A 27,854-nucleotide genomic window follows, 5' to 3' on the forward strand; every position below is an offset into this window, starting at 1 on the left:
ACAGTGTGAGCGTGATGTTTCTGCTCTGCGAGTGCCGGGCTCATGCACACACCTGTGAACACACACTCCATGGTGACTCTGCCTCTTTCGCGTGCCCTCGTGGTTTGGAATTTGGGCCAGAAGCCAAGGGATCCGGCGGGGCGCGGGAAGGTGGGAGCGACCGGTGTCCCGCAGCCAAGAGCCGGCCGGGAGGGACGTGGGGGTTAGGTGCGCGTCGCGTCCTGCATACTCACCGGGACCTCTGCAACTGTTCCAAGGCGCTGGTACTGGCCCCCTGGCCCGGCTGCTCCAGGGAGCAGTAGTTCTGCGAAGTCTGCCTGGAGAAGGCGATGGGCAGGATTCCCTGAGTGAACGAATTGAGGCGACCCCGACTGCTGCTCCCACTCCCAGGGGTCCCGGAGCCCAGAAAGGCGGCCGCCGGCACCTGCACGCTGGAAAAGGCATCGTCCTCCTCCAACTCCTCCTGCCCAGCGTCTCCGGGCCCGTCGGGCAGCTGCGGCGGAGCGCAGGAGGCGAGAGGCGCCGGCCGGGGCGGCTGCAACAGCTCCCCCGACGCCCGGCCCGCGCCCAGCGGGCTCACGAAGCCCCTGGCCGCCCCAGGCCCGGGCCCCGCGGCGTGGCCGCCGGGGGCCAGGGGTGGCAGCGGCGAGGGCTGCGGGAGGCAGGGGCCCCATCCAGCTGCTACCGCCGCCGCCGTGCCCGCCGCAGCGAGCGCGTTGCAGCCGCCCCGCTCCGCGGTGGCGAGCAGGCTGTGCCGAGTCCTCGCGCCGCAGGCGCTGCCGGCGCCGGGTTTGGCCGCGCCGCTCTCGTCGCCGCCGCCCCACTCCTCGTCCTGCAGCGGCGGCCGTCCGTCCAGCGAGATGTTGGTGAGGAAGGAGAGGGCAGCCTGGCGGCGCCGTGGGTCCATGCGCGGCTTCCTGGGGGGCTCGGGCGGCGGCGGCTGGGCCGGCGCGGGCTGGGGCTGCGGCGGCGGCGGCTGCTGCTGCAATCCGCTGGTGCCCGCGGCGTCGGTGCCGGCGCTGCTGCTGTTGCTGCTGCTGCTGCTGCAGGCGGCCGTGCCGGCGGTGGCGGCCACGGTGGCGGCAGTCGCCGCCATTGTGTCCGTCTGCGGCGATATTTCCGCGATGCCCGGAGAGGCGAGCGGGGCCCGAGTGCTAAGCGGCGAGCGCGAGCGCCGGTGACCCGGGCTGGGCAGGGCGCGGGGCGCGGGCGGCGTGCGCGGCGGCCCAGCCCCCCCGCGGGCGGGCCATGCTCGCTCCTCGGTGCTGCCGCCGGGGACGCCGCCGCCCCGGCCCACGCGCGCGGCTAGCTAGCCGGCCGGCGGGCCGCTGATCGCCAGGTCCCGGGCCCTCCCCGCCCCTGCGGTCTCCGGCTGCCCGGCCCGAGAGTCCGTATTTATAGGTGCGCGCGCCCTGCGCTCGCGCTCCGAAGCGCTCTTTGCAATAACACAGTATCACGTGTGGGGAATGAAACCTGGGAGGAAAACAAAGCCGCAGGCGGCGGCCGCGGAGGCAGGCGGCGGGAGGCGAGGGGCCGGCGGAGGAGGAAGAGGAGGAGGAAGGGAAAGCCGAGCGGGTGGCGGGGCGGAGGATCTGCCGGCGGTCCAGGTAGCCCGAGCTTCCTGCGGGGAGTTGGTGGCTCCCTGAGCGCACGGAGCAGGCTGAGGGAAGCGAGCACGTTTCGCCGCCGCGCCCGCACGGGGAATTGAGGGTGCGAGCAGAACCCCGGAGTCGCGGCTTGAGGATGTGGTCCCGGGAGAGTTGTGGGTCTGCAGGAGTTACTTGGAGGGACGCTGAGATTTGGCCCACGAGCTTGTTAACTGGACCCCGCGCTGCCGTTGGGCCCTGAGAAATAGGTCCTTATTAATAGTTACACGGGCAGGTCCACAGCCCCTTATGTGGATAGCCCCACCTTAAAGCTGTCACTTAACCATTAAGGTTGTGTCTCATTCATTTGCAGGCCGAGGGTGCAGCCCCTGAGATAAATGCTCACCCCTCGGTGCAGAAGAGCCCAGGCGCATTTGAACGTCTTCTGTGTGGGCAGACTAATTTACACACCCATCTGATGGTGCTGTCACTTTTCATCCCTCTCTTAGCAAAGGCCCACGTCAATTTTTACTCTATGAAGACCGAGATAAGCTATGATGGCCTCACACCTTTTCCCCCTTGTCACCTTGCACATTTTGTGAATTATGATCTTTTTATCCCACATAAACTGGGAACAATATGGACGATTACTTTCTGTAATTTATTTCATAAATATCCGTTTGGCTCCTACCATGTCTTCTCTTCAAGATGGGTACCTGCCCAGGGATTCGATGACCGGTCCAAAGCAGCAACTCTGGACCTGGGAGGAGCCAGGGAATGCTGTACCCGGGGGGCCGAGCCCCAGCAAACGCCTGTGTTGGCTGAGGCGGGTGGGGGGCCAGGGTCTGAAAAATGTGTACCGGTTTCCCTGTGCGGTTTGGGTGACTTACCAAATGTCGTAAGGAACAATTGCCACACTTTATTAAAGCTCTGCGACATCTAAGACACCTCTCTACACTTTTCTGAAGAAGAAGCAATGTGTTTAAGATCAAGGGATTAATTTAATTAAAGGTTTAAATTTAGCCCTGGAACTAATGGGTAACTCTACATTGAAATTCCACTCCACTTCAAGTTCAGGAAAGTAAATTGAGTAATGTGGAGCAAATACACCAGAGATGTGCAGCCAACGGGGAGTATATGAGATATGGGTGAGTTTCAGGTTGCCTTGCTTAGGACAAACATGGCACGTGGCCCTTTGCATGAACAATTGTTCGTATTTTATGCCATTTTTAGGCCTTTTGAAAAAGTAGAGAATGGGATCTATTTATAGCAGCCTTATAAGCAGCAGCTAAGTCAAAGCTTGGTGACCAGCTCTGTGAAATTTCATTAGGAGTTTAATTATTTCGTTTAACTAACCACCTCGAAACTTCCAAGCAGCTTTATTACAATTAACTTAATTTCCATGACCACTGGCCTGGGTGTGCCCGCGGGCAGTGTTAAATGGAAGACACCAGCTCCGTTCTTGTTAAGTAACTACTTTTTTATTACAAAAATGATTAATATTTTTTATTACAAAAATGATTAATGTTAATTGCACATTTAGAGAATAAGGTAAGTAAAGAGAAGTTTTAATAAAAAAGCATCACTAACAGTCTCATCTGCTATGCAGATAACTGTTAAACTTTTTATTAGTGTCCTGTATTTTTAAGCAAGCCAAAGCACGCTGCTCTCATGTCTTGTGATTTTTGCTTGTTGTGTTATGATCATCTTTTCATTTAGAATATTCCTTTATAGGGTCATTTTAATGACTGCATAGTGTTCAGTTCAATGGAGAGATTTTAATTATTAAACCTGTACCTTATATTGAACATTAAGGTTGTTTCCACTTTTGCTTTTATAAAGAGACTGGTGATGACTTCCTTTGTTTTCTAAGTCTTGCTATTGTCCAGTATCTTCTTAGTTAAACAGATGCTGGGGCCAATGCAGTATTATGATTTTAAGGCTTCTCATCCAGAAAGGTTGTTGCCGTTTGCTTCGTTACACTCTTGCCAGCAATGTCAATTTTTTCATCAATCTTCATTTCTTTGTCCATCTAACTCTTTGTCTATCTTAAGTGGCAAACATGCAGACTAATTTCAAATATTCATTAAAGCATCAAACAAGAATCAATATCTTATTTAACCTCCACTCTGTTCCTGTGATCAATTCTCTTATAGGGATCATGAGAGATATGGTTTATTGTTTACCTACTGTGTGCCGGCCACAGAATATTTCTATTTCCAGTCCTTTGCACTCTGCAAGGAGGCGGGGTGGTGTGTTATTATCAATATTTTACAGATGAGGCTCAGAAAAATTACATAATTCGCCCAATGCCATCTAACTCATAACTGGGCGCAAACACAAACCTGTCCGATTCTAAGGCCCATACGTGGTCCTGCGCCCTCTGCTGGTGAGGACGTTTTATGGGGAGGTATCCATCTTCGATCTTATGTTTGTACTTTAAGAGTCGACTCACCATGGAAAATAGTACGAACTTGGAAGGAAAAGGATCTGAGTTTCAAGTCTCTTCACCTCTCCAAGCCAATTTCCTCTGCAGCTTATTCTGAGGTACAAATGAGACTGCTTGAGCAGCATTTTATAAACCTTAAAGTACCTTTAAAAATGTCAGTTGTAGGGCGCCTGAGTGGCTCAGTGGGTTAAGCGGCTGGCTTTGGCTCAGGTCATGATCTCCGGCTCCCTGCTCAGTGGGGAGTCTGCTTCTCCCTCCGCCTGCCTGCTGCTCCCCCTGCTTGTGTGCTCTCACTCTCTCTCTGTCAAATAAGTAAATAAAATCCTAAAAAAATAATAAAAAGTAAAAATGTCAGTTGTTATTTATATCAGCCCAATCTACCTAGTTCCTGAATTATTCCAAATTTACTTATTTTTCACCTATGAAATCACGAAATATTATTGAGGAACTTCTATGTACATAGCACCCCCTTGTCACAAAAGCAAAAAAAAAAAGTGTGGCTCTTTGCCCTTGTGTCCTCTATAGTGAAAATAGTGGAAAGCAAAGCCGAACCTCAGGACACATTTAAATAAAAATGTGAGGCAGACTCTGATTAAGTGATCAAATGAGCAATCAGACTGGTACTATGAATGTTAATCAAAATTATTATTTGAGGTCAGGTCTTCGGGGGAGGCCTCAGCCAAGAGCCAGAATTTCTACTGACCTGGGTGCTAAGGAGGGAAGGGGGAGGACACTTTAGGAAAGGGATATTCTGCCTACAAATTCCTCACGGATTGCAGGCACCCAGGACTAGAACTTGAAATGTAATTCATGGTCTGCCAAGCTTTTTTGCATTTGGGGGGGGGTCTCCCCCTTCCTCCCTGCCCCCGTTTACTTTAATATTGCCCCTTACCAGTACCCATTCTAAAAACTTCCTTTGCATGCATCAACTGTTTTGCTCCACACATATGGGAGTCAATTAAAAAAAGAAAGAAAAAGAGCCTACAGGTAATCACTGACCCTTTAAAAAAAGGAATTCTACTGCACAAGAAGTCTGAAATTAGCTCCGAGGTGACCGTGGGTGTCCCTCATCACAAAAGCCAACGCTGTGGTTCTGCTACGGGCTTGGGCGCTTCCAGACTTGGGATCTTTGGCGGCTCCAGCTTGGGAAAATGACAAACTTCTTGCATTGGCTGCTTCACCTGTAAAGGTAGTTTTCGTAATATTTTACCTTGCAGAGTTGTAAGGATTCATGATAATATATATGATGGAACTAGCGGAGTATCCTAAGTAGGCAGTCTTACTAGAAAAACGTGAAATATAGAAGGTGCACACGACAAAGGCTGCGATATTTTAGGTCCCAGGCTTTTGTAGTTTGCACTAGTCCCTCCAGGGAGGGAGGCGGGACCTCGAGAAACTTCAGATGCCGGCGCCGTTCAGATCAGATTGTGTTCCTGCACGTTCCAGAACCGTGCCCTCAGAACTCCCAGCAGGCCAGTGCGTCTAAAGCAGCAGCAGAGTGCCTGTGAGAGACCTGCTGCTTTCCTTCATCAGATCAAAGTCAGATCGCCAGGACCTGAAAAGGAGCATGCCCAGGAGGTGGTCCTCGACACCCCAGCTCTTCTCCCTGAAAGTCACCTTCCCCGTGGGGACTTCTAATCATTTCTCTCGGCCAGAGAGACGGACAGCGAGAGGAGGGGTGTCATTGTTTTCCCTTTACAGTCTGGTGCACTTTAATTTCCTTCCTTAATTTCTCCAGGACATGCGAGACCAGACGCGACACCTAAGTGAGAATTAACTAGAAGCTCAGGGATATATAACGCGGGAGTGAAGTCAGCGAGTGCCATGCAGCCACATATGTGGCTCACAAAATGTGACTTACTCATAGTCCTCATCCTAGTAATTCCTGAACGCCAATCCCGAGCTAGGTTCCGGGTTAGGTTCTGTGAGCACCAAGGAGAACAGGATGTGATCCCGACCTGAAGCCCGCCAGCGAATGGCAGAGAAGCCACACCCACATTGTCACCAAAAGTACATCAAGTATTTAGAAGAAAGAGCTGTGTGCACAGGGTTCAACTAAACCCTAGCGCACCTCCTAGAGCAGAGGCCACTTCAGCCCTTGCCCCTAGCACCGCCCACCCGACACCCTCCTCTCCCTACGGAGGACGGCCCAGGGCAGAAGCGTTCCCGCTACTCGCTACTCGGTTGCAGTTGCCATAGTGCGATCCTCCAAGTCTCCCCATCCTGCCTGCAGTCCTGCCCTTCCCTCCGTGCTTGCTACCTGCAGCCCTCCACGCTGTCCACCCCTAGGCCTACGTAGGAGCATTTTGCCTCCAGACCCCACACTATATGGAGGAAAGAGAGAGAATGATATTTGACGACAGTCCCTGCCTAGGATGACGTAAGGCCTCCAGGCTCTTGTAACTTGTCTGAGAAGCTGAGAGACATAGGTGATGGGGCACGTCCACGGGCTGTATGAACAGTCACGTAAGCCTGTGTTACTAATTTTTTAAGGACAATGGTTCAAGCCAAGAATGGATTTAGATACTTGTTAATCTGGGGAGATATGCTTCAGAAAAACCCTTCCTTATTGCCACAGTGTTTTTAGAGTAGATATTCAAAAACAATAGTGCAAATGTCTTTACTCCTCAAATTCCTCTGATCCATCAGAAATCTCAGTTGGAGGCAGCCCAGCCAACTGTGAAGGAGAAGGGATAGCCATCTAGGGTGAAGTGGCCTACCCCACAAGCCCACCATGAGAAGGGCATGGCCAAAGGACCCAGGCTTGAGTTTGTCAATCCCAACCCTCTCACTCACCCCGTGACCCCGTGAAGCCTCAGCTTCTCCACCCGAAGGCTGAAGCAAGTCCTATCTACCTTGCATGGTGACTGTGCAGATTAGAACCAGGACATGCGTAAAACATCTCCCAAGTGTCCAGCACTTGGTGGTTGTGAGTGGTGGCTGTTGTCATTATACAAGGAACCCCAGAGAAGCACACTGTTGAGCAAGTGCGCAGAGGACATGGTAGAAACCTGGTGTCAGACTGTGTTAAGAAAATACATTTCAGATGTTTCCATGAGATGTCCTCAGTCTTCCAGAGGGCATTGTTCATGCCCATAATGCCACCCATCATCCCACTGCAGAGTTTTTATGATATTAGCATTTTAAAGAAAAATCAATGAATCTTCCTTGTTGTATTACCTTTATACTTAAATCACAGCAAACTCTTAGTTGGATTTCCTTTGAAATTAAGCCATTTTTAAAAAATTATACTGGTATGCATGCATAGCCGGCTCATGAACAAAGAAGAAAGCACTTCTCATGTAATCCCAGGGGCTAACCACGCCACGGACATGTGGCCTGCATGCACAGGCCTGCAGAGAAGGCCCCTCTAAACTCCGAACAAGCAGGCCGGCCTACAGGGCTCTATGTCTCCCCTAACAGCGTTGCTTTATAGCGTCTGCATTTGTTCAGGTCATTGTCACATCAGAGTGACATCAGATTCTGGGGGAAACAGCTCTACTTTGCCTGCCACCGGGTTCAGCGGGACTGATTGGTGATCCGTTGTAACCCCGACTGTGAAGTGGACAAATGATATGAGGAGACAGCTCACAGAAGGTGAGATGCAAATGTCTGGCAATCATTTGGAGGAGGGACTATTAATGGGGCGCCTGGCTGGCTCAGTCGGTTCATCCATTCATCAGTTCATCGTCTAACTCTCAGCTTCAGCTCAGGTCATGATCTCAGTGTCTCCGCACTCAGCTGGGAGTCTGCTGGAGACTATCTCCCTCTCCCTCTCCCTCTCCCTCTCCCTCTCTCTCCCTCTCCCTCTCCCTCTCCCTCTCCCTCTCTCTCTCCCTCTCCCTCCTCCTCTGCTCCTCCCCACTGCGTGTGCTCTCTCTCTGTCTCTCAAATAAATTAATAAAATCTTTCAAAAAGAAAGAAGGAAAGAAAGACAATTAAGAGTGATGGACACTCATACTGCTGGTGGTGTTGATTGGAACAACCTTTCTGGAAAGTCTGGCAGCAATATGTATAAAGAGCTTTAAAAAGTTCGGGATTGAGAGCATGAGCTTTGGGGTCATCCCGGCTGGGTTGAATTTGGGCCCCACGATCATGGCTTCGAGCGTATAGAGCAGATAACAGATGTGCTTCAGTGTTGTCATCTGTGAAATGGGGATAATACCGACCTCAGAGTATTGTTATGAGGATTCAGTGCATAAACAGTGCAGTAAATGCTGAGGTTCCCTGGGTGGCTCAGTCGGTTATGCAGCTGCCTTCAGCTCAGGTCATGATCCCAGAGTCCTGGGATCGAGTCCGGCACTCCCTACCCAGCAGGGAGTTTGCTTCTCCCTCTGCCCCTCACCCCACTCATGCTCTCTCTCTCTCTCTCAAATAAATAAATAAAATCTTAAACAAAACAAAACAGTACACTAAATGCTTGGTAGATGGTAAGCACTCCAGAAATGTAGTTGTTGTTTTTTGTTTTCTTATTTTTTTTGAGTAGGCTCCATACCCAATGTGGGGCTTGAACTCAGGGCCCTGAGGTGAAGAGTTGCATGTGCTACCAACTAAGCCAGCCAGGCGCCCCAGAAACGTAGGTATTATAATAATCCAAGCTATCGAGAGACAAGGTCCAAGATCTATGCACAAAAATACTCATTACAGCATTCGTTTAAATAAAGAACACTTGAAAAAAGTAGCCCTAAATGTGAACATTGTAAATTATGGTTTACTCAAATAATGGGATATTGTGCTTCTGTTTTTGAAAAAAATTATCTTTACTGAGCTTTCTTAAGGACATGAAAAATGTTTTTTGGAACAATGCTAACCAAATAAAGCAGAATAGAAACCAGATAGATCACTGTAGCTCCACTTTGTAAACAATATATGGAATTGTTGTTTTTAAATACTAATATGTGTCTAAAGGCTACATTGTGACCAGAAGTTAAACCACTTGCTAGCAGGATTATGGTGATTTTTATTTGTTTATCTAAGTATAAATAAGCATGTGGTCATTGTAGGAACTGCTTCTCAACTAACAATTTTTATTTTTTTAATTTTATTATTATTTTTTTAAGATTCTATTTATTTGTCAGAGAGAGCACAAGCAAGGGGAGCAGCAGGCAGAGGGAGAAGCAGGGAGCCTATCATGGGGCTTGATCCCAGGATCCTGGAATCACGACCTGAGCCAAAGGCAGACGCTTAACCAATTGAGCCACTCAGGAGTCCCTCAACTAACAATTTAAAATAATATTTTTAGGGGCGCCTGGGTAGCGCAGTCATTAGGCATCTGCCTTCGGCTCAGGGCGTGATCCCGGCGTTATGGGATCGAGCCCCACATCAGGCTCCTCCGCTGGGAGCCCTCTTCTTCCTCTCCCACTCCCCCTGCTTGTGTTCCCTCTCTCGCTGGCTGTCTCTCTGTCAAAATAAATAAATAAAATCTAAAAAATAAAATAAAATAAATATTTTTAAATGTGTTGAAGTAAGTTCTAGAATAGAATATGCCCAAACAAATGGTGGCATTATTACGGACTTTTTCAGATTCTTTAGGAATAGTAGGTGGCATCTATCTTTCTCTGCCATTGTTGGGTAGGAAGTGGTTGAAGGAAATGCCTTTTGGGGACAGGGCTGAATATGAATGAAGGATAAGAAAGGCAAGGACACTTGGAAGTGACCGGCAATGAGGAGACCTGCCAGGACAGCTACATTAAAAGATCTGTAGCAGTCAGTAATGGGAGCTAAGGTTGAGAAACAGTATATAGGGCCAGATCATGAAAGCCTGAATCTAAAATAAGGAATGTGAGGAGCGCCTGCTGACTCAGGGGGTAGAACCCGCCACTCTTGATTTCAGGGTTGTGAGCTCGAGCCCCACGTTGGGTATAGGGATAACTTAAAAATAAAATCTTAAAAATAAATAAATAAGATAAAATAAAATAAGGAATTTGACCCTATAGGTAGTAGAGAGCCATAGATGATTCTTAAATAAGAAGTAATGTGTGTAGGGGCGTCTGGGTGGCTCAGTCGTTAAGCGTCTGCCTTCGGCTCAGGGCGTGATCCCGGAGTCCTGGGATCGAGCCCCACGTCAGGCTCCTCCACTGGGAGCCTGCTTCTTCCTCTCCCACTCCCCCTGCTAGTGTTCCCTCTCTCGCTGCCTGTCTCTCTCTCTGTCAAATAAATAAATAAAATCTTTAAAAAAAAAAAAAAAAAGTAATGTGTGTAAAAAGCCAAACTGGCAGAGCATTAATTTGGCGAATGTGCATTTGGGGTTGAACAGAGAGTCTGAAGGAGTGGAGAGGGTTTTTTATTCATTCTTTCATTATACGTTTATCCATTCAGCATGCATCGAGCTCCTCGTCTATGCCAGGCTCTCTGCTAGGCCCTCAGAGTAAGGCAAGGTCCCAGGCCTCAGGGAGTTAACAACCTGCTGAGAAAATTGGGGAAACAGAGCAAAGGGAACTAGGGTGGGTTCCCTTTTACGTGCAAGCCCCGGAATAGTCATTTCTACATATTAGTTTATTGATTCTCACCACAGCCCTGCTATTTATCCTCTCTTAGAGATAAAGAAACAGGCTCAGAAAAGTTAAGCATGGTGACGTGCCTCTGGTCACACAGCTGATCCCTGGAGAGTTCCTTCTGTAATATCTTAGGGTGGGGGTCTGCGTCAGCAGGGAAGGGCCAAATCCTAGAGGTCAAAGAGGCCCCACAGAGAAGGTGATATTTGAACTTGGACTCTAGTGTACATGTGAGAAGGGACATTTTGGGTCATGCAAAGGCATGGGGGCAATAACGTTAGGACTCTATTACAACAGGCAGTAAAACTTGGAGTTGGCAGAGAGAATGGAAAAGTAGGGTCAAGTGCAAGAGACATTAAGCAGAAACTGGCTTCCAGATTTCCAACGGTGGGGGGTGAGGGTGGGGCGCAGCTATAATTCCTGAAAGAACCAAGAGTACTTGAGGGAGAAGAGAACACGCGAAAGCAGGAAATGTGGGCTAAATTTTGGTCTGATTTCTTGTCCTATACTATCACACAGTGGCCTCATGGAGAGGCTAAGATCTTATGTTTCTAAATCACAACTTTGTCTTTATCACATTGAAAGAGAAGTAGACTTTGAGTTTGTCCTGGCACAGTCTTCAGTGTGGTTATAGATGGGCTCACGAGGTGCATGGCTGAAGACACTGGCCGCGGGAGGCAATCACGCCCTCCATTGGCCCTTTGAGACACAATTCAAAGCCCAAACTGCATTCTGGACTCTGATACACCTGAGCGAATGCTAGGGAAACAAACCCTTCCAGGATCAGACCCTGTTCAGCCATTTCCTAGGATCCCTTTCATTGCAGGTGACAGAAACCCTGTCCAGGCGTCAAAGTGGCTTACAGAGAATTTGTTCTAAAGATTTGGGAAAGTCTGGAGGAAGAGCAAAACAGGGGAGCAGCTAATGCCCAGCCAGACACCCAGAGAACCGTGGATGTGAATGCCCGGGGACTCTCCCTTTCTTGTCCCCTAACCTTCTCTAGTGCCTGCGGCAGGCTCGTCTCCCTCTCCAGATTGGGTTCCTCTGCCTTTCTCCAGGGGCAAGAAATGTGGCCCCTTACAATTCCCACCTTTATAACTTACAGAGCCTGTCCCTCTAGGATTCCATTTTAAATTTACAGAGAAAGACTGATTGGCAAAGCTCGTGTAGAGCAGGGCCCCCACCCCGTCAGCTTGGCTAACAGGTGTAGGCTGCTGGAGGAGGGTGGATGGTGGGGGGCGGGGCAGCCAGTTCCCAGAAGAGAAGTGCAGGGCAGATAAAAACAATAGGGGTCTAACCTATTGGGGCACTTATTAATTTCTCGAGGCTTAATTTTCTTGCTTGGAAAATGTAAATACACATTTGCCTTGGAGGTTCTTAGGGAAGATCAAGGAGGATAACAGACGTCCGTGATACTCAGACTTCCCACCAAGCGCTCCTGCAGACAGAAGAGAGCGCTCCTAAAGACCGCGACAGCCTGAAGGCTTTGAGGTTTCTTTGAAGTTCTCTTTTGAGCTCAAAACTATATGAGCTAGGGGCACCTGGGTGGCTCAGTCAGTTGGGTGTCTGTCTTGGGCTCAGGGCGTGATCCCGGCGTTACGGGATCGAGCCCCGCATCAGGCTCCCTGCTCAGCAGAAAGCCTACTTCTCCGTCTCCCTCTGCCATTCCCCCCACTTACGCACTCTCTCTCTCTCTGTCAAATAAATAAGTAAATAAAATATTTCTAAAAAAATGTATGAGCTATGGGAATTTAGCATATGATAAAATTGACATCTCAAATCAGTAAAGAGAAGATAAATCATTTAGTCAGGAATGTTGGGACAACTGGGTTGCTAGCTGGAAAGAAAAAAAAGATCCCTCACAGTTTATACCAAATTCAATTCCCAACAGAAGAAAGATTTAATTGCAAAAAATGAAACCATGAAAGTACTTCGGAAAGTGCTAAAAACTCAGAACACGGTTTAGCTCAGCCCTGCAAGTCCAGCACCCAAAGCAGTGCTTGGCACACTCAGACCTTAGTACATTTTGGAGGTATGAATTAATGAGAAAATAGTTTTAATCACCTTAGGTAGGGGAGAGGCCTAAGAATGGGGAAAAACCCAGGAGCTATGAAAGCAAAGGTAAATTCAGCTACCAAAAAAAAATTACAAATGACTATATGGTGGGAGTAGGGGTGGGGAGGGACCAAACTAAATCAAAAGACAAACATTCTGAAGGGAAATATTTGTAATTCAAATCACAAAAGGTACCTTCCCTAAATATTTAAAGAAATCCTAAATATTGATAAGAAAAAAGCCAACAATCCAATAGAAAAATGGGCAAATGTATGAAAAAAAACAGTTCCCAGAATGAGAAATACCAATGGGTCTCAAACATTAAAAAAAAAAAAAAAAAGAGGGGCGCCTGGGTGGCACAGCGGTTAAGCGTCTGCCTTCGGCTCAGGGCGTGATCCCGGCGTTATGGGATCGAGCCCCACATCAGGCTCCTCTGCTATGAGCCTGCTTCTTCCTCTCCCACTCCCCCTGCTTGTGTTCCCTCTCTCGCTGGCTGTCTCTCTCTCTGTCAAATAAATAAATAAAATCTTTAAAAAAAAAAAAAAGAGGGGCGCCTGGTTGGCTCAGATGGTGGAGTATGCGACTCTTGATCTCGGGGTCATGAGTTTGAGCCCCACGTTGGGCATAGAGATTACTTAAAAAAAAAAGAAAAGATACTCAAACTTCTACATAATTTCAGAAAAGCAAATAAAAATTCTAATGAGATACAAGTGTTTATATATCAGATTGGCCAAGGTCAGAAAGTTTGAGAACACATTATTGTCTATTGCGTATTGGCTAAGGGGTCAGATACTCTGATACAGTGTGGCTTGGAAAAGCTCTTCTGGGGACAAGTGGACCCTACAGCATACCCTGTGATCCACTTCTAGGAATTCTTCCTACGGATATACCAACACATGTACAAATGAAAAACATTCAAGGTCATATCTGTTGTAGCGTTGTTTATCCCAGGAAACTATCGGAAATTACCGTCATAGGGCTGGTTAGCAAAGTCTGGCCCACCCATACAATGAGATACTGTGCAGCTGTTAAAATAATGACATAATTCTTTACGAACATGTTATGAAAAGGTCTCCGAGATGTAGTGCTATCTGAAAAAAGCAAGCTGTAGAGTCGTGTGTATTTTATGCTAGCATTCGTACTAGACAAAAGAAACGACACCACGTACATAGGTACTTACTTGTACTCCCTATAGATTACCTCCTGGAGGCTTTGCGGGAACCTTGGTTGCCTCCTGGGAGTAAAGCCATGTGGTTGGAGCACAGAGGACCACATTCTCCTTCTGAAGTCTTTTCAAATTTTGTCTCATGCACGTATTACCTCTTCAAATACTAAATTAAGAAAAATGTGTTAATTTAGCACTCTGCTCCACAATATCTCCACGATTGATGTAATGTTCAAATGTCTTAAATTACTTACCTTCCACTAATTAACTTTCCCTCTCAAATCTTTGAGTGAAATTAACATTCTGGAACGATGACGCATTCATCCCAGGACTCTGTCTCTTGGGCACACCAGCAAGTATCCCCTTTCTGAAGAGAACTTTGCAGAGTGTTTGGCACATCGAGCAGCTGCCCTACAAATGCGAGTTCCTGTCTCTGTGGGAACGGAACTGTTCCTGGGAGGGGCGCCCTGGAGGGAACCCCTGCTCCATTGGCAAGAACAGAAGGCTGAGGAATGTCTTATGCCGTAAGCAGGGCCTTGGGAGACATTATCCGGTGAAATCCAAGGTTATACAGGGCCCACATTCTTTAGCCTAGCCCGGGGCTGGCACATCTAGACACTCCAGAAAATATGAACATACCAAGAGTTATGGGATCTCGCCTGAGGGAGTGACACCCAGAGGACAAGGGGGAGAAAGCTGGCATTTCAGGCAGAGAGAACAGCTTACCTTTGGGATGAGAGTGGAAGGGAAGGAGGCCAACTGGCAAGACCAGGGGTGCTGAGCGCACAGGGCTCCCACCTGCCCCGCTAGGAGCAGCAATCCGATGTGGGTAGACAGCTCAGGGCATCACCTGTGATGACGGTCACCTGACAGTTATTTTATAAAGTTCCAGGAGCTGACAGACAGGAAAGAAGGGTTTGGGTTCACATCCACTTGAAGGTAATTCACTTCTCCCTTTGGGAAGGGAGAACTCAGGGTAGGATGGAGCCCCTCAGCCCGGGGGAAACTGACATTGAGTGGGAGGTGGAGACACGGTCTCAGCCTATCAGATCCAAAGCCTTATGATCCCCCTTCATCATGGCCAAGTGAGAGCCACATGTAATAGAAGGTTGTAATCCTTTATCCAGAATCCAAAAAGCTTTGAAAATCCAAAGTTGGTCTTTTTTTTAGTTTTGTCAGCAAAATCTGCCCTGAGCTCATCTGAGGCTACATATAGACTTTATTCATCCCACGCTGTCTATTTATGTTTTACTGTAGAAATATTAGTGTACTTGATTATGGAATGCTGTTCCAGACCCCACTGAGGGGTTATATAATATATCATATGTGCACCACACTACTTTTCTAAAATCTGGAAAATTCTGAAACACATCTCGCCCCAAGAGTTTTGGATGAGGAGTTGTGGTCTAATATAATGGACCAACCCACATAATGTTTAAAAATAAAAGTGATAGGGGCACCTGGGTGGCACAGCGGTTGAGCGTCTGCCTTCGGCTCAGGGCGTGATCCCGGTGTTCTGGGATCGAGCCCCACATCAGGCTCCTCTGCTATGAGCCTGCTTCTTCCTCTCCCACTCCCCCTGCTTGTGTTCCCTCTCTCGCTGGCTGTCTCTATCTCTGTCAAATAAATAAATAAAATCTTTAAAAAAAAAAGTGATATAATGGCCTTAAGGGTAAAATGAAGAAGAAATAGGACTAGAAATATTTAATAATACAATGTCTATTTCAATATATAAGTGCTAGGGCAGGACTACACTGGAAAGACCTAAAAAATGAGTTGGATACTTGCCCCTAAAGGTAGACTCTTCTGAATGTGGCAATTCAAATGCAACTGAAGCAAACCTTAAGAGACTCTTAACCATAGAGAACAAACTGGGGGTTGCTGGAGGGGCGGGGGGGGGGGTAGGAAATGGGCTAGATGGGTGGGGTATGAAGGAGGGCATTTATTGTGATGAGCACTGGGTGTTGTATGTAACTGATAAATCACTGAATTCTATACCCGAAACCAATTTTACCGTGTATGTTAGCAAACTAGAATTAAAATAAAAATTTGAAATAAAACAAATGTAACCGATAAAGTTTTATATAATTTTTTGCAACTCAAATAATAGGAATGGCATTGCCTTGATTTTCCAAAATGGAGCACGACTCTAGGTAAAGTTCCATTTTTTTTTAATGTTTTTTTATTATATTATGTTAGTCACCATACAGTACATCCCCGGTTTCCAATGTAAAGTTTGATGATTCATTAGTTGCGTATGACACCCAGTGCACCATGCAATACGTGCCCTCCTTACCACCCATCACCGGTCTATCCCATTCCCCCACCCCCCTCCCCTCTGAGGCCCTCAGTTTGTTTCTCATAGTCCATAGTTTCTCATGTTTCATTCCCCCTTCTGATTACCCCCCCTTTCTTTATCCCTTTCTTCCCCTACTGATCTTCCTAGTTCTTATGTTCCATAGATGAGAGAAATCATGTGATAATTGTCTTTCTCTGCTTGACTTATTTCACTTAGCATTATCTCCTCCAGTGCCATCCATGTTGCAGCAAATGTTGAGAATTCGTTCTTTCTGATAGCTGAGTAATATCCATTGTATATATGGACCACAACTTCTTTTTTTTTTTTTTAAGATTTTTTAAATTTATTTATTCGACAGAGATAGAGACAGCCAGCGAGAGAGGGAACACAAGCAGGCGGAGTGGGAGAGGAAGAAGCAGGCTCATAGCGGAGGAGCCTGATGTGGGGCTCGATCCCATAACGCCGGGATCACGCCCTGAGCCGAAGGCAGACGCTTAACCGCTGTGCCACCCAGGCGCCCCCCTGGACCACAACTTCTTAATCCAGTCATCTGTTGAAGGGCATCTCGGCTCCTTCCACGATTTAGCTATTGTGGACATTGCTGCTATGAACATTGGGGTGCATATGGCCCTTCTCTTCACTACGTCTGTATCTTTGGGGTAAATACCCAGTAGTGCAATGGCTGGGTCATAAGGTAGCTCAATTTTTAACTTTTTAAGGGACCTCCACATTGTTTTCCAGAGTGGCTGTACCAACTTGCATTCCCACCAACAATGTAGGAGGGATCCCCTTTCTCCACATCCTCTCCAACAATTGTTGTTTCTTGCCTTGTCTATTTTTGCCATTCTAACTGGCGTAAGGTGGTATCTCAGTGTGGTTTTGATTTGAATTTCCCTGATGGCTAATGATTTTGAACATTTTTTCATGTGTCTGTTAGCCATTTGTATGTCTTCATTGGAAAAGTGTCTTTTCATATCTTCTGCCCATGTTTTTGATTTGTTTATTTTTTTCTCGTGTATTGAGTTTGAGAAGGTAAAGTTCCAAGTATAAAAAAAACACCGTCTCCCTCAATTTACTCAATAGTTGCATTCCTGGAAAATCTGGTGCATGTAAAAACCATGCAAAATTACTGTGTGTTCGTTTGTAAAACATAATTAGGTTTTAGGCTCAGATAATTATCATGAGGTTTTCACTTACAACATACATTTTAATGAGACATTTGAAAGTGATTCAGGATACAGAACAATTCTTTGTTGTGGGCCACTGCCTCACACATGGCAGGGAGCCTAGTGTGTGTCCCTGGCCCCACGCATTCGCTCTCAGCACTGCCCCCAGACCAGACCATTTGGCAACCAGCAATGCCCCTCACATTTCCACAAAGCCCATTTATGGTGGTGCCCCCTGGGAGGGGGACACCACTCATCCCCAGCTCCGCTGGGAGCCTCCGGGTGGAAGAAGTCAGCAGGGGCTGGCCGATGAGCCCGTGGAGTCCCAAGACAGGCTTTGGTCCAGCTGGGGGACCCTGCAGTCAAGTCTGGACTGAGAAGTCTGTATTCGAAAGACCTTGTCTTCCACAGAATCTAAGTCTCAGGGATATAGACTGGAATTGAACACCTAAATTCCTCATCAGATGTGCCAGCATGGAGCCGTGGAGCTCCAGGTGGCAAACCTACAGGTTTGGACCTTAAGCATCTTTCTCCCCTGCCTGTGAGATGGCGCCTTCTGGAATGGGCTGATGGGCCACGTGGTCCGTGGCAGATCGGCCTGGTGGGGTGTCAGGCAGCCCGTGGGTGGTGTGCCCCCCTTTACGAGTCACTCAAAGTCTTCATGTATCTTAGTGGTTAACAGTTAAACACAGCAGGGTTGCCTGGGTGGCTCAGTCAGTTAGGCATCTGCCTTCGGCTCATGATCGAGGTCCTGGGATCGAGGTCCTGGGATCGAGCCCCACATCGAGCTCCCTGCTCAGTGGGGAGCCTGCTTCTCCCTCTCCTTCTGCTGCTCCCCCTGCTGATCCACCGGGATCACGCCCTGATCTCTCTCGGTCTAATAAATAAATAATTTTTTTAAAAAAAGAAGAGTTAAACACAGCAGCATTATTCACAATAGCCAAAATGGTAGCACCCAAACCTGAGTGCCCATCTGGGGTGAATGACAAACGAGCGTGTTGTAGGTGTGCAATGGAGTGTTACTCAGCCTTGGAAAGGAGGGGAATGCTGACACCTGCTACAACATGGATGACCCTTGAGGACAGTCTGCTAAGTGAAATAAGCCAGTCCCAAAAGGACAAGTACTGTATAAACCCACTCCCCAGAGTGGTCAAATTTGGAGAGACAGAAATTGGAATGGTGGTTGTCGGGGGCTGACGTAGAGGAAGAGGGAATGGGGAGTTGTTTTTTAATGGAAGCAGAGTTTCAGTTCTGCAAGATGGGAAGAATTCCGGGGATGGAGGGAGGTGATGGCCACGAAGCAGTGCGAAGGTACGTAATGCCACTTTCAAATGGTGAAAATAGTCAATTTCATGTCATCTGTATTTTACCACAAATAAAATGTAGGTAATAAATTAGAGGAAATGTAGATAGTGAAATTTAGAAAAAATAAAAAGATAAGGCTCTGATGAAAGACTGGGGGGTCAAGAGCTGGCTCAGCTGCTCACCAGGATGTGGTGGATCTTGGCCAAGCTAACCTCTCTGAACCTCAGTTTCCCCATCTGTGAAACAGGAATAATGGTTGTGTTCTCCTCCTGGGGGCCCGACGGAGCTCACTAGAGATGGTGTGTGCAAACCACGGGGCGCAGCCCCCGCTGGGCACAGGGTCACGGTCAGCACCCAGGAAGTGTGATGATTATCGTGTGTGTGGCTATTTCATACTCACTGCTCTCCGACTCCCCCGTGGAAGCATTTAGGGCATTAGGCTTAACAGCAAGGCTAGAAGGACACTGAAGAAGAATGACTGAGGACCCAGGGGGTGCACGTGTAACCTTCCTGAGTCTTCCTGCCTGTGGCTCAGCATCCTCCCAGGCCACAGCCAACGGTCCTCAAGGGCACTCAGGGCAACTTCACTGTATTTAGAGAACAGTCCTTCTTAACTGACCCCCGAAGGGACACTTCTCCTTAAATTTAAAATCTCTGCTTGTCCCATGTAGACTCAGGGGGAGAGTTTATAACTGTTGTTGACAGCAGTAAAAGTGCATTTTCTTTTATCTTGGTTAAACAGTAATTTGATTGGAAAATGCTTCCCGGAGCAGTCATTAATGACTGGTTGGAGGTAAAGCCAAAAGCACTTAACCCAGAAAAGTTGTGAGCTACCAGGAAACGTTAGACCTAGAGGGGATTCACTACTGCTACAAACTCTGAGATTGGTAGGAAGAATGAGAGAAAAAGAAAAACGTAAGCAGTTTCTTTTTACGCCATGAAAAGTTTAAAAATGGAGCGTTGTGTTGCCATAGACACCATTTCTGGCCCTGGGCGGCTCTGGGCTGTCCTCCACGACTGCATCCAGCCGCTCAGCAATCAGCCACGGTTTTCAGCAGGGCAGCTGTGCCTCCCAAGTACCTATAATGAATATCTGCGGCTCCAGGCTCCTGCGGAAATCCTCAAGCCTTCACTTGTCACCGTAATTTCCTTGGGAAGTGTTTCTAATTACACATTTCTTGCTGCCTGCCCCAGGTCAAGTCTTCTTGTATACAATATGCGAATTGCATAAAACCACAAAGCAGCTGGGGTGGGGGGTGGGGCTTGCTCCACCCCCTGGAGTGGTCCCAATTGCTATGTGGTGGTTTTTAACTTAGTAGTTAAGCATTGCTGGGTGTAATAGGGCATCATTTGCATGAGCAAGAACAACGTTAAAGGAATAGCACGTGCCTCATTCTTCATAACTCTGTAGAGGTTAGAACCCGTTTCTGCAAGACCGCTCTATAATCATAGAACTTCCAACTCGTTAACACACGGACTGTTTAACTATTATCGCAGGGTCCTTGTGACGAGGGACTTAACTATTTTGTGTGGTTCCCTGGGACCTGCCATTTAGGGAACTTCTGGCAGTTTCGTTTCCTGGAGGTGAAAACATCATTACCTTGGGACTCTTAGTTTCTGAAATTCTCCAAGATATAAGACAGCATTCACCAAATACTTTCAAAGGAAACCAAAGTCAAGTTAAATCTAAATCCATACGCTACCGTTTGGATGTTAAGTTTTCTTTGAGGTTGAGTAAAATGGAGGCTCCTTTAGCTCTTGAAGAAGGGGCACAAATGGTTTTCTAAAAGCCACTTGGAGGGGAGGTGCCCAGGAGGGGTCTGTGGCCACCACCCTCCCTGCCCTGCCTTGTGTTAGGGAAGACTGAACACTCGAGGGTCTGGAGGTATTTTTTTTTTTAAGATTTTATTTATTTATTCGACAGAGATAGAGACAGCCAGCAAGAGAGGGAACACAAGCAGGGGGAGTGGGAGAGGAAGAAGCAGGCTCCTAGCGGAGGAGCCTGATGTGGGGCTCGATCCCATAACGCCGGGATCACGCCCTGAGCCGAAGGCAGACGCCTAAAGACTGCGCTACCCAGGTGCCCTGAGGGTTTGGAGGGCCCTGAGGGTCTAGAGGTATTGACGAATGATCATCTTGGTGGGACTGAGGAGCTGGGCTCAGTTGAGCCCCCAGGCAGTGCCCACAGGAGAGGGCTGGTTCTGGCCCCAGGGTGCAGCTGATGGCCAATGCGAGAAGCTGTTCTGACCCCACTTCCTAAAGGAATTTCATAAGGAAGGAGCAGTTGCTAGCAACACAATGACATAGGCTCTAGGCTTCCTTCTGTCCACTGGCTCCTCCTTCTCCCATCCTCTAAACGTTGAGTGCCCAGCGTTCAGTTCTGGACCTCTTCCGTCTACATTTGCTTCCTAAGAGATCTCATCAAATTACAAGGCCCTAAATAAATACCCTCTGTAGGAAACTGTATTTTCCAGAGTCGGCTGCGACAATATTTCCATCCTACGTGCTTTTCTATAACGGGATCTTCACATGACCTTGATCAAGAGAAGGGGTCTGTATCTACTACCCTCCCACCTCACATGGAATCTAGGCAAGCTGTGACTCTCTTGTAGCCCACAGAATGAAGTGGAAATAATGCTGCATAACTTTCAAGGCTAAGTTAGGAAAGATGACGCAGCTTCTGCTTTGTTTGTTGGTATAATCACTTTACAGCCCGAGCCGCCATGTAAGTAGTCCAACCATCCGAAGGCTTTCGCGCTGTAAGGAAGGTCAAGCTACATGGAGAAGCCAAGTATTCCAGTTGACAGCCTCTGCTAGGTCCCAGTAAATAGACAGCCTGTGTTGTCAGATTTGTAAGTAAAGATGCTTCCATGTGATTCCAGCCCCACCTGTCATGTTGCCTCCAGCCCTTGAGATTTCCAAGCCGAGACCCCAGAAAGTGTGGTGTAGAGACTAAACGTTCCTGTTGTGCCTGTCCTAAATTCTTACCCCACAGGTTAGTGGGCAAATGAAATAGCTGTTTTAAGTTAAGTTTTGGGGTCGTTTCTTACTCAGCAATAATATCCAGAACACCATCTCTATGCCATGATTCCCATATTTGTATCTGCAGCTGAAGCCTCTCTGAGCCCTAGACTCACATTCCCACTTTAGTTTTTCCACTTGGATGTTTAACAGGTTTGTCACACAACATGCCCGGATCAAAATATTGACTAACCCGCCTTGAAAAGCTGCTCTTCCTCGGGTGTCTTCATCTGAGTAAATGACACCGTCACTCACCCAATACCCAACTACTCAGGCTAACAGTCTAGACGTTGTCAGTGATGCCTCTCCCTCCCAACTGCCACCCAGTCCATTAGCAAACCCCATCAGCTATACCTTCAAAGCATTTCCCAGATAGGACTGCTTCTCACCTACTCCACTGCTATAACCCTAGCCAAAACCACGTCATCTCTGTCCTGGGTTATGGCTGTAGCCTCTGATCTGTTCTCCCTGCCTCCACACCTGATCTGTTGTCCCTTCCCCCCCAACCAAGTCTCCAGGAGCCACGATAATTGTCTCAAGATGTAAATGACATCACGAGCCTTGACTTCTCCTGTTTACTTGTCTCACTGTTAGCCAGGAATCTGACGGGGGCTGTTGGTGAGACCTGTGTGGCCTTCATGTGGCCTGAACTTTCTCACAATATGGTGGCTGTGTTCAGAGAGCAAGCGTCACAAGAGAGAGAAGGAGAGCCAGCTACGGGTGCTTTTTAGGACTTAGCCTTGGATGTCACACAGCCACACTTCTGCCACATTCTCCTGGCTGAGGCAATTCTGGAGGGAATGGAGACTCCATCCTCAATGAAACCTGTTACAGTCACATCCTAAGAAGAGCATGTGAGATGGGATATACGTTAGTACAGCCATCTTTGGAAAATAGAATCCGCCACACCATCTGAGAAGATGTAACCATGTAACAAAGAAAATTATATACGCCCCAAAAAATACCACATGCGAATGTAAATGCCAAGGGCAGTGTGGAGAAATGCTGACCCTTTTCGTGGGCCCCTCCTCTGGGCATCGTGGGTTGATGACAAGCATATTTGACCACTAACCATTTTGTTTTACAGCACTGCAGGGAGAGGTTGGGTCCACTGCGCCTGCTTTCCCTGGTCTTTGAGGGCAGGAGGCAGAGAGTGCCCTCTCCTTCACTTCCGCCTCAAAAGCTCCCTTCAGAGGCCACCTTCTCTACAGACCCTCCCTGAGCCCCAGGGTGGGAGCACGGAGAGCTTTTACCCATCTCACAAGCTACTTACACTTTCTCCCTTATATTGCAGTTATTCACATGTGCCCTATAAATCTTGCCTCTTTAAAACCTCAAGAGTGTATTGGACTTTAAATTTTCAAGGGGCAGGGACTTCTAAAAAGTTCATCCAGTTCCCCTCCCACCTTGGTCTCTGCACTATTCACACGTGTTAATTATTCGGTACATGTGCACGTGTCTGTGTCGTCTACATTTGACAATCCTGGAACACAGGAGCTGCTCGATTAAAACATGTTTTTAGTGCATCGATTGTAAAGGACCAAACACAGGACACATAAGGGGGAAGTAAGCATTAGGAGCTCTTCCTGGCCTTCAGTCTCTTTGACCTTGCCCAACAATAGAAGAGCCATGACAAGACAGTATAGGACACGGCTGTGATTTATGGACAAAAGTCTGTGGGACTTAGGGAAAGTTTTTTTTTTTTTTAAAGATTTTTATTTATTTGAGAGAGAGAGAGAGATAGGTAACGAGAGAGAGAGAGCACAAGTAGGGGGAGGGGTGGGGAGAGGGAGAATCACGCTCCCTACGGAGCCCCGATGCGGGGCTGGGTCCCAGGACTCCTGGGATCATGACCCGAGCCGAAGGCAGAGGCTTAACTGACTGAGCCACCCAGGCGCCGCTAGAGAGTTTTTTTAAGCCTATACAGGCTAAGTCAGAAAACGTAAAGAAGATTAATCGTTTCTACTGCATAAAACATAAAAATAAAACTCTTCCGTACATTTAAAAAACTCATAAATGCAATTAAGGCAAACAGCAAGCCAGGAAAAACTGGCCGATGTATTAACAAAGGGTTACTATCCTTAATGTTTGAAGAGGTTTCTACATCAGCAAGAAAAAGACAACTATTACAAAAAAATTAAAGAAAGGATATAGTCAAAAAGAAAAATATACATGGGTAATGAACAGTGAAAAAAGCCCTTCAATCTCATTAGCAATCATATATATTCATAGTAAAAACACAGTAAAACCGTCATTTTTCTTTTATCAAATTGGCAAAGTATTTTTATTGAAATAATTTGCAATTTTGGCAAGACTAGGAAGACTGAAAATTGATGTTTAAAGTTGCATGTCAGGGCGCCTGGGTGGCTCAGTCAGTTAAGCGTCTGCCTTCAGTTCGGGTCATGACCCCAGAGTCTTGGGATCAAGTCCTGCATCGGGCGGGCTCCTTGCTCAGTGGGGAGCCTGCTTCTCCCTCTCTACCTGCCACTCCCCCTGCTTGTGCTCTCTCTCTCTCTCTCATAAATAAATAAATACAATCTTTAAAAAAAAAGAAAATAAAGTTGCATGTCAAAAACCTTTAAAATGGGCATGCTCTGTGACCTGGCATTTCAACATCCCCTAATTTCTGCCAAAGAAAATATTGCTAAGATTTATACAAAGATGCCTCAGAAGTATTGATTTTAATAGCAGAAAATTGGGATTAATGTCCAGCAATAGGGATTAATTTAAATTAAATAGATCATAGCACCCCTTTAATGCAACCATTTCAAATAGCCATTTTCAAATGCTCATATGAAATAATAATGAATAAAGTGGGAACATATTCATGACATCTAGTTAATTTACAAAATTAATTTATCTAGCAAATGTAGAGTCATTTTTTCCCTCATCACATACATATTCCATAAATATAAACATCCGTAAAAGCACCCTAGAAGGATTTACCACCACAAATTTTAGGATTCTGTGATTTTTCTTTTTCAGATCCGTTTTGTGTTTTTAAACTTTCTACATGAACATTATTTTCCATTCAGGGCAAAAAAACCAAAAACAAAACAAAAACCCATTATTTCTTGTAAGTAGCGTGGAAGTTGCCCCTGAAATATAGATGGGAACGCGAGCTCTAGCTGTTTCCCTTGAAAACATCTCCAGGCCCCAGAGGCACACATTGACAAGGGCCTGTTCTCTCCTGAGAATAGAGTGGGGGTGGGAGGAATTTGGGTGAATGTTTGTACTTGCAACTCGTCCTGCAGGAAATCTCTAAGACTGTGGGGATAGGTGCTTCTCGTGCCCTCGGGTTGGTGCATGGACTCCAGGTTCTCTGTTCTTTGCTCTCCATCATGCAGAGAGATCTGTGAGTGGGGGGCTTCGGAATCTAAACGTCACTCCAACCCTGTTGGGAGCATCTCCGTTTCATGGGCACGTGATTCACTTTCTTTGCTTTGTTTCGTCCCCGCAGAAATAAGGGGATGATTCAGTTCGTTCTGTGCACTGCACATGGGTGTGGAGGTTAAGCGAATTACAGCACCCGCAGCAGAGTGCAAACGAGACGGGTGGGGGAGTCCGAGCAGGAGAGGGAAAAAGGGTTACTTCTTTTCTCCTTTATTTAGCTCCCGGTTTTATGAGGATACACAAAAATCACACAAAGAAATCTGATGGGAAAAGTCTCTAAAACTAAAAAGTAACATAAACCGATGGTTCAGCCTCCGTGAACCCCTAGGACTCTATTTCCAAATATAATTCCTATATAAAACTATCCCATGCCACTTTGGGGACCACTAAAACCAGTGAATATTATAGGACAAAAAAAAAAAAAAAGAAGAAGGGAAATGGTTTAAGATATATGGATGTTCAGATGCTTGCATCAAATATTAAAGCCTGTCAGTTCACAGTGGAGAATACCCACCTGGCCACAGGTATAAGCAAAAACGTTTCCTTTGACTGCAAAGTATTTTTTTCTCATTTTATTATTCCTAGTGTCAAAGCATAGGAAATGTCTTAAAGTGCACAAGTGGTTTTAGCTGACTTTTTATGAGGTTTCTTTTGGCTACAGGAAGCTTTGAATGACATAAATGAGCTCTGCATGGATGCTTCTAGAAAGTTTATGATTCATCCAGAGGTTCCCAGAGTGGTCATCTCCACATCACACCGCATGGGACCCATGACCCATGACAATGAAGTCAAAGGAGACTGTAATTCTCTATCAACCTTCATCAGGCTTGACACTTGGAAATGCCACAGAAAACAATAAATTCAGTGACACATCTGATGGGTGGCTTCTCCGTGTCGGCAGCCACACCTGCTAGGGACCAGGGCTATCGCTGTGTGTTCAAGCCCTTGACCTGCTGCAGTTTATAGCTGGGGGTAAGCATGGAGCCAAGGAGGGGACATTTATGTAATGGGCTTGTGGGCATTTCTGTTCTTATTTCACTCTCGGACAAGCTGATGAAGGCAATGGTTTTCAACAACCTATCTGATCAAAATACTGAATTTAACTGAATTATCTCTAGAAATGCTAAAGGACAGTTTAATAATCATACAAAGCCTCCCAGCTCTCTCTCTAAACATGGTTCACCTGTCCTGCCTGTCCTCGGCTGTCCCCTGAATCTCTGTCCTCCTTGTCCTCTTCACGCTCCCCAGATTTCCCCCCAGCTCAGTCAGCTCTGGCGTTTCTCTCTCTCATTTTACTAATTCTTTCCCAATGGCTTTTTCCTTCTTCCTACTTCTGCTCTCTGTTCTCCCTATAAGTCAAATCAGCCTACTCTGGCCCTACTCATTTTCCTCCTTTACCCTAACCCCGCAACAAAAGGCCCAGAATCTACCAGGAAACGCAGAATTCTCCCTCTTGGGTGTGAAAACAGAGTATTAGACACAGTTAACTCCCTTGACAGATGAGACCTCAGAGACTAAGGTTAAATAACTTCCCCAAGACCACACCACCCTCAAGTAGCAGAACCAATCTTCAAAATTCCTCATCCCAAAGTTTGGGCTGTTCCCAAAGTACAAGGGGAGGCCCTCAGGGAGGCCTCTGGGTGGATGAGGAACAGACTTACGTCATATGTACCCACAATCAATCCTCTCAGGGTGGTGGATGTGTTTCCAGGCCCAGGACAGGAAACGGCCCTTCTCCCAGGAAGCTCCCTGTGGCGTGTGTTTCCAGAGAATGTCACCATCTCATTCTCAGAGGCCTGTTCTGTGCAGCATGGGGGTGGGGGTGGGGGTGGGGGGGCCTGTGAACGGCTCCCCCTGGAGCTGTGTGAGGCGGGGCCTTGGCGGTACAGTTTCTATATTTCTCATGATGCTTTTTTGGAGGTCTTTAGGGGAAGAACTGTGACATCTCCTCTTGGAGTGTTTCCCAGCCCTGCTGAGGTTCAAAGCCCTCATCTGTTCCGGGGGGGCTTTAGCTTCTGGTTTCTCCTGCCACTTCTCACTGACGGACACTTTCAGGAGGGGACCGATAACCTAAGCTTAAGACTCAGGTTCTTTGCACTTGGACATGTCAACAACTCTGGCAGATGGAAATATTTCAAAGCCTCTGAGAAAAGGGTATCCCAAATGTATTTGCAAATACGTGGTCATATACTCTGGAAGTTACTGTTACATAAAATTCAGAAACAGCCACTTTTAGATAAGAACCTATGAGACACTTTGGGGAGTATGGAGTGGGGGAGGGAAAGAGAAAGAAGGAAGGAAACTTCAGGGTTTCTGTAGAAACAGTTCAAGGGTATGGGGATCTTCTCCCCCCTTGCTCCCTCTTGGGTAGGTCTCCCCCATTTTGCTGGGCCCATCAGAGTCAGAACTCCACTTTCCCATGGCCAGAGTTCCCCACAGGTCCTAACACCCCCCTCATTACCCACCCCCACTCCCACCGGGAAGCTGGTGACCAATGCCAAGTTCAAGATAGGGAGAAAAGCTGTCTTCATCTGTGGACCGAGGGTCACTTTAAATGAGTGAAACTCTGTGTGCTTAGGGCTTGAATAAGCCTGAACCTCCTAATCTATTTTTAGTACCCATCTTTGATCTGTTTTTACCACAGTGACCAATCAACAGACAATTGACTCACAAGAGCCAGAATGGAAGGTAAGCTGAAGAAGTCTTCTAGAAAGCAATGCTGCCTAAAACAACACCATTTCTCATGGCTCTGAAGGCTATCATCTGCCGGCGAGCTTCCCAGGTGAAGTTGGTGCCACGGAAGCAACAAGAAGGGAGTTATGGGGTTTGTTCCCCTCCATACTGAATCAATAAAAGTAACAAACCTTGGGACGCCTGGGTGGCTCAGTCAGTTAAGCTTCTGCCCTCAGCTCAGGTCATGA

General features: G+C 47.1%; 1 protein-coding gene and 2 long non-coding RNA genes across 3 annotated transcripts in view; 1 reads left to right on the plus strand and 2 right to left on the minus strand.

Annotated features, from left to right (window-relative positions):
- CABLES1 (Cdk5 and Abl enzyme substrate 1) overlaps window positions 1–1,111 on the minus strand; it is a 120,754-nt gene extending 119,643 nt beyond the window's left edge. Inside the window, exon 1 of the mRNA XM_040632658.1 lies at window positions 234–1,111. Coding sequence (XP_040488592.1) covers window positions 234–1,096 — 863 coding nt within the window. The 5' untranslated portion in view covers window positions 1,097–1,111. The remainder of the gene's footprint in view (window positions 1–233) is intronic.
- LOC121103263 lies at window positions 796–27,854 on the plus strand. The gene is made up of 3 exons (XR_005835420.1): window positions 796–866; window positions 25,595–25,905; window positions 27,578–27,854. It is a non-coding gene; the product is annotated as an uncharacterized LOC121103263 (long non-coding RNA).
- Window positions 10,253–14,135, minus strand: LOC103663006. Its single transcript, XR_568629.2, has 3 exons — window positions 14,004–14,135; window positions 13,765–13,915; window positions 10,253–10,441 (listed from the first exon to the last, which is right to left on the minus strand). It is a non-coding gene; the product is annotated as an uncharacterized LOC103663006 (long non-coding RNA).

The sequence above is a fragment of the Ursus maritimus genome, unplaced genomic scaffold (assembly GCF_017311325.1).
Source record: "Ursus maritimus isolate PB19 unplaced genomic scaffold, ASM1731132v1 scaffold_18, whole genome shotgun sequence".
Lineage (NCBI taxonomy): Eukaryota > Metazoa > Chordata > Mammalia > Carnivora > Ursidae > Ursus > Ursus maritimus.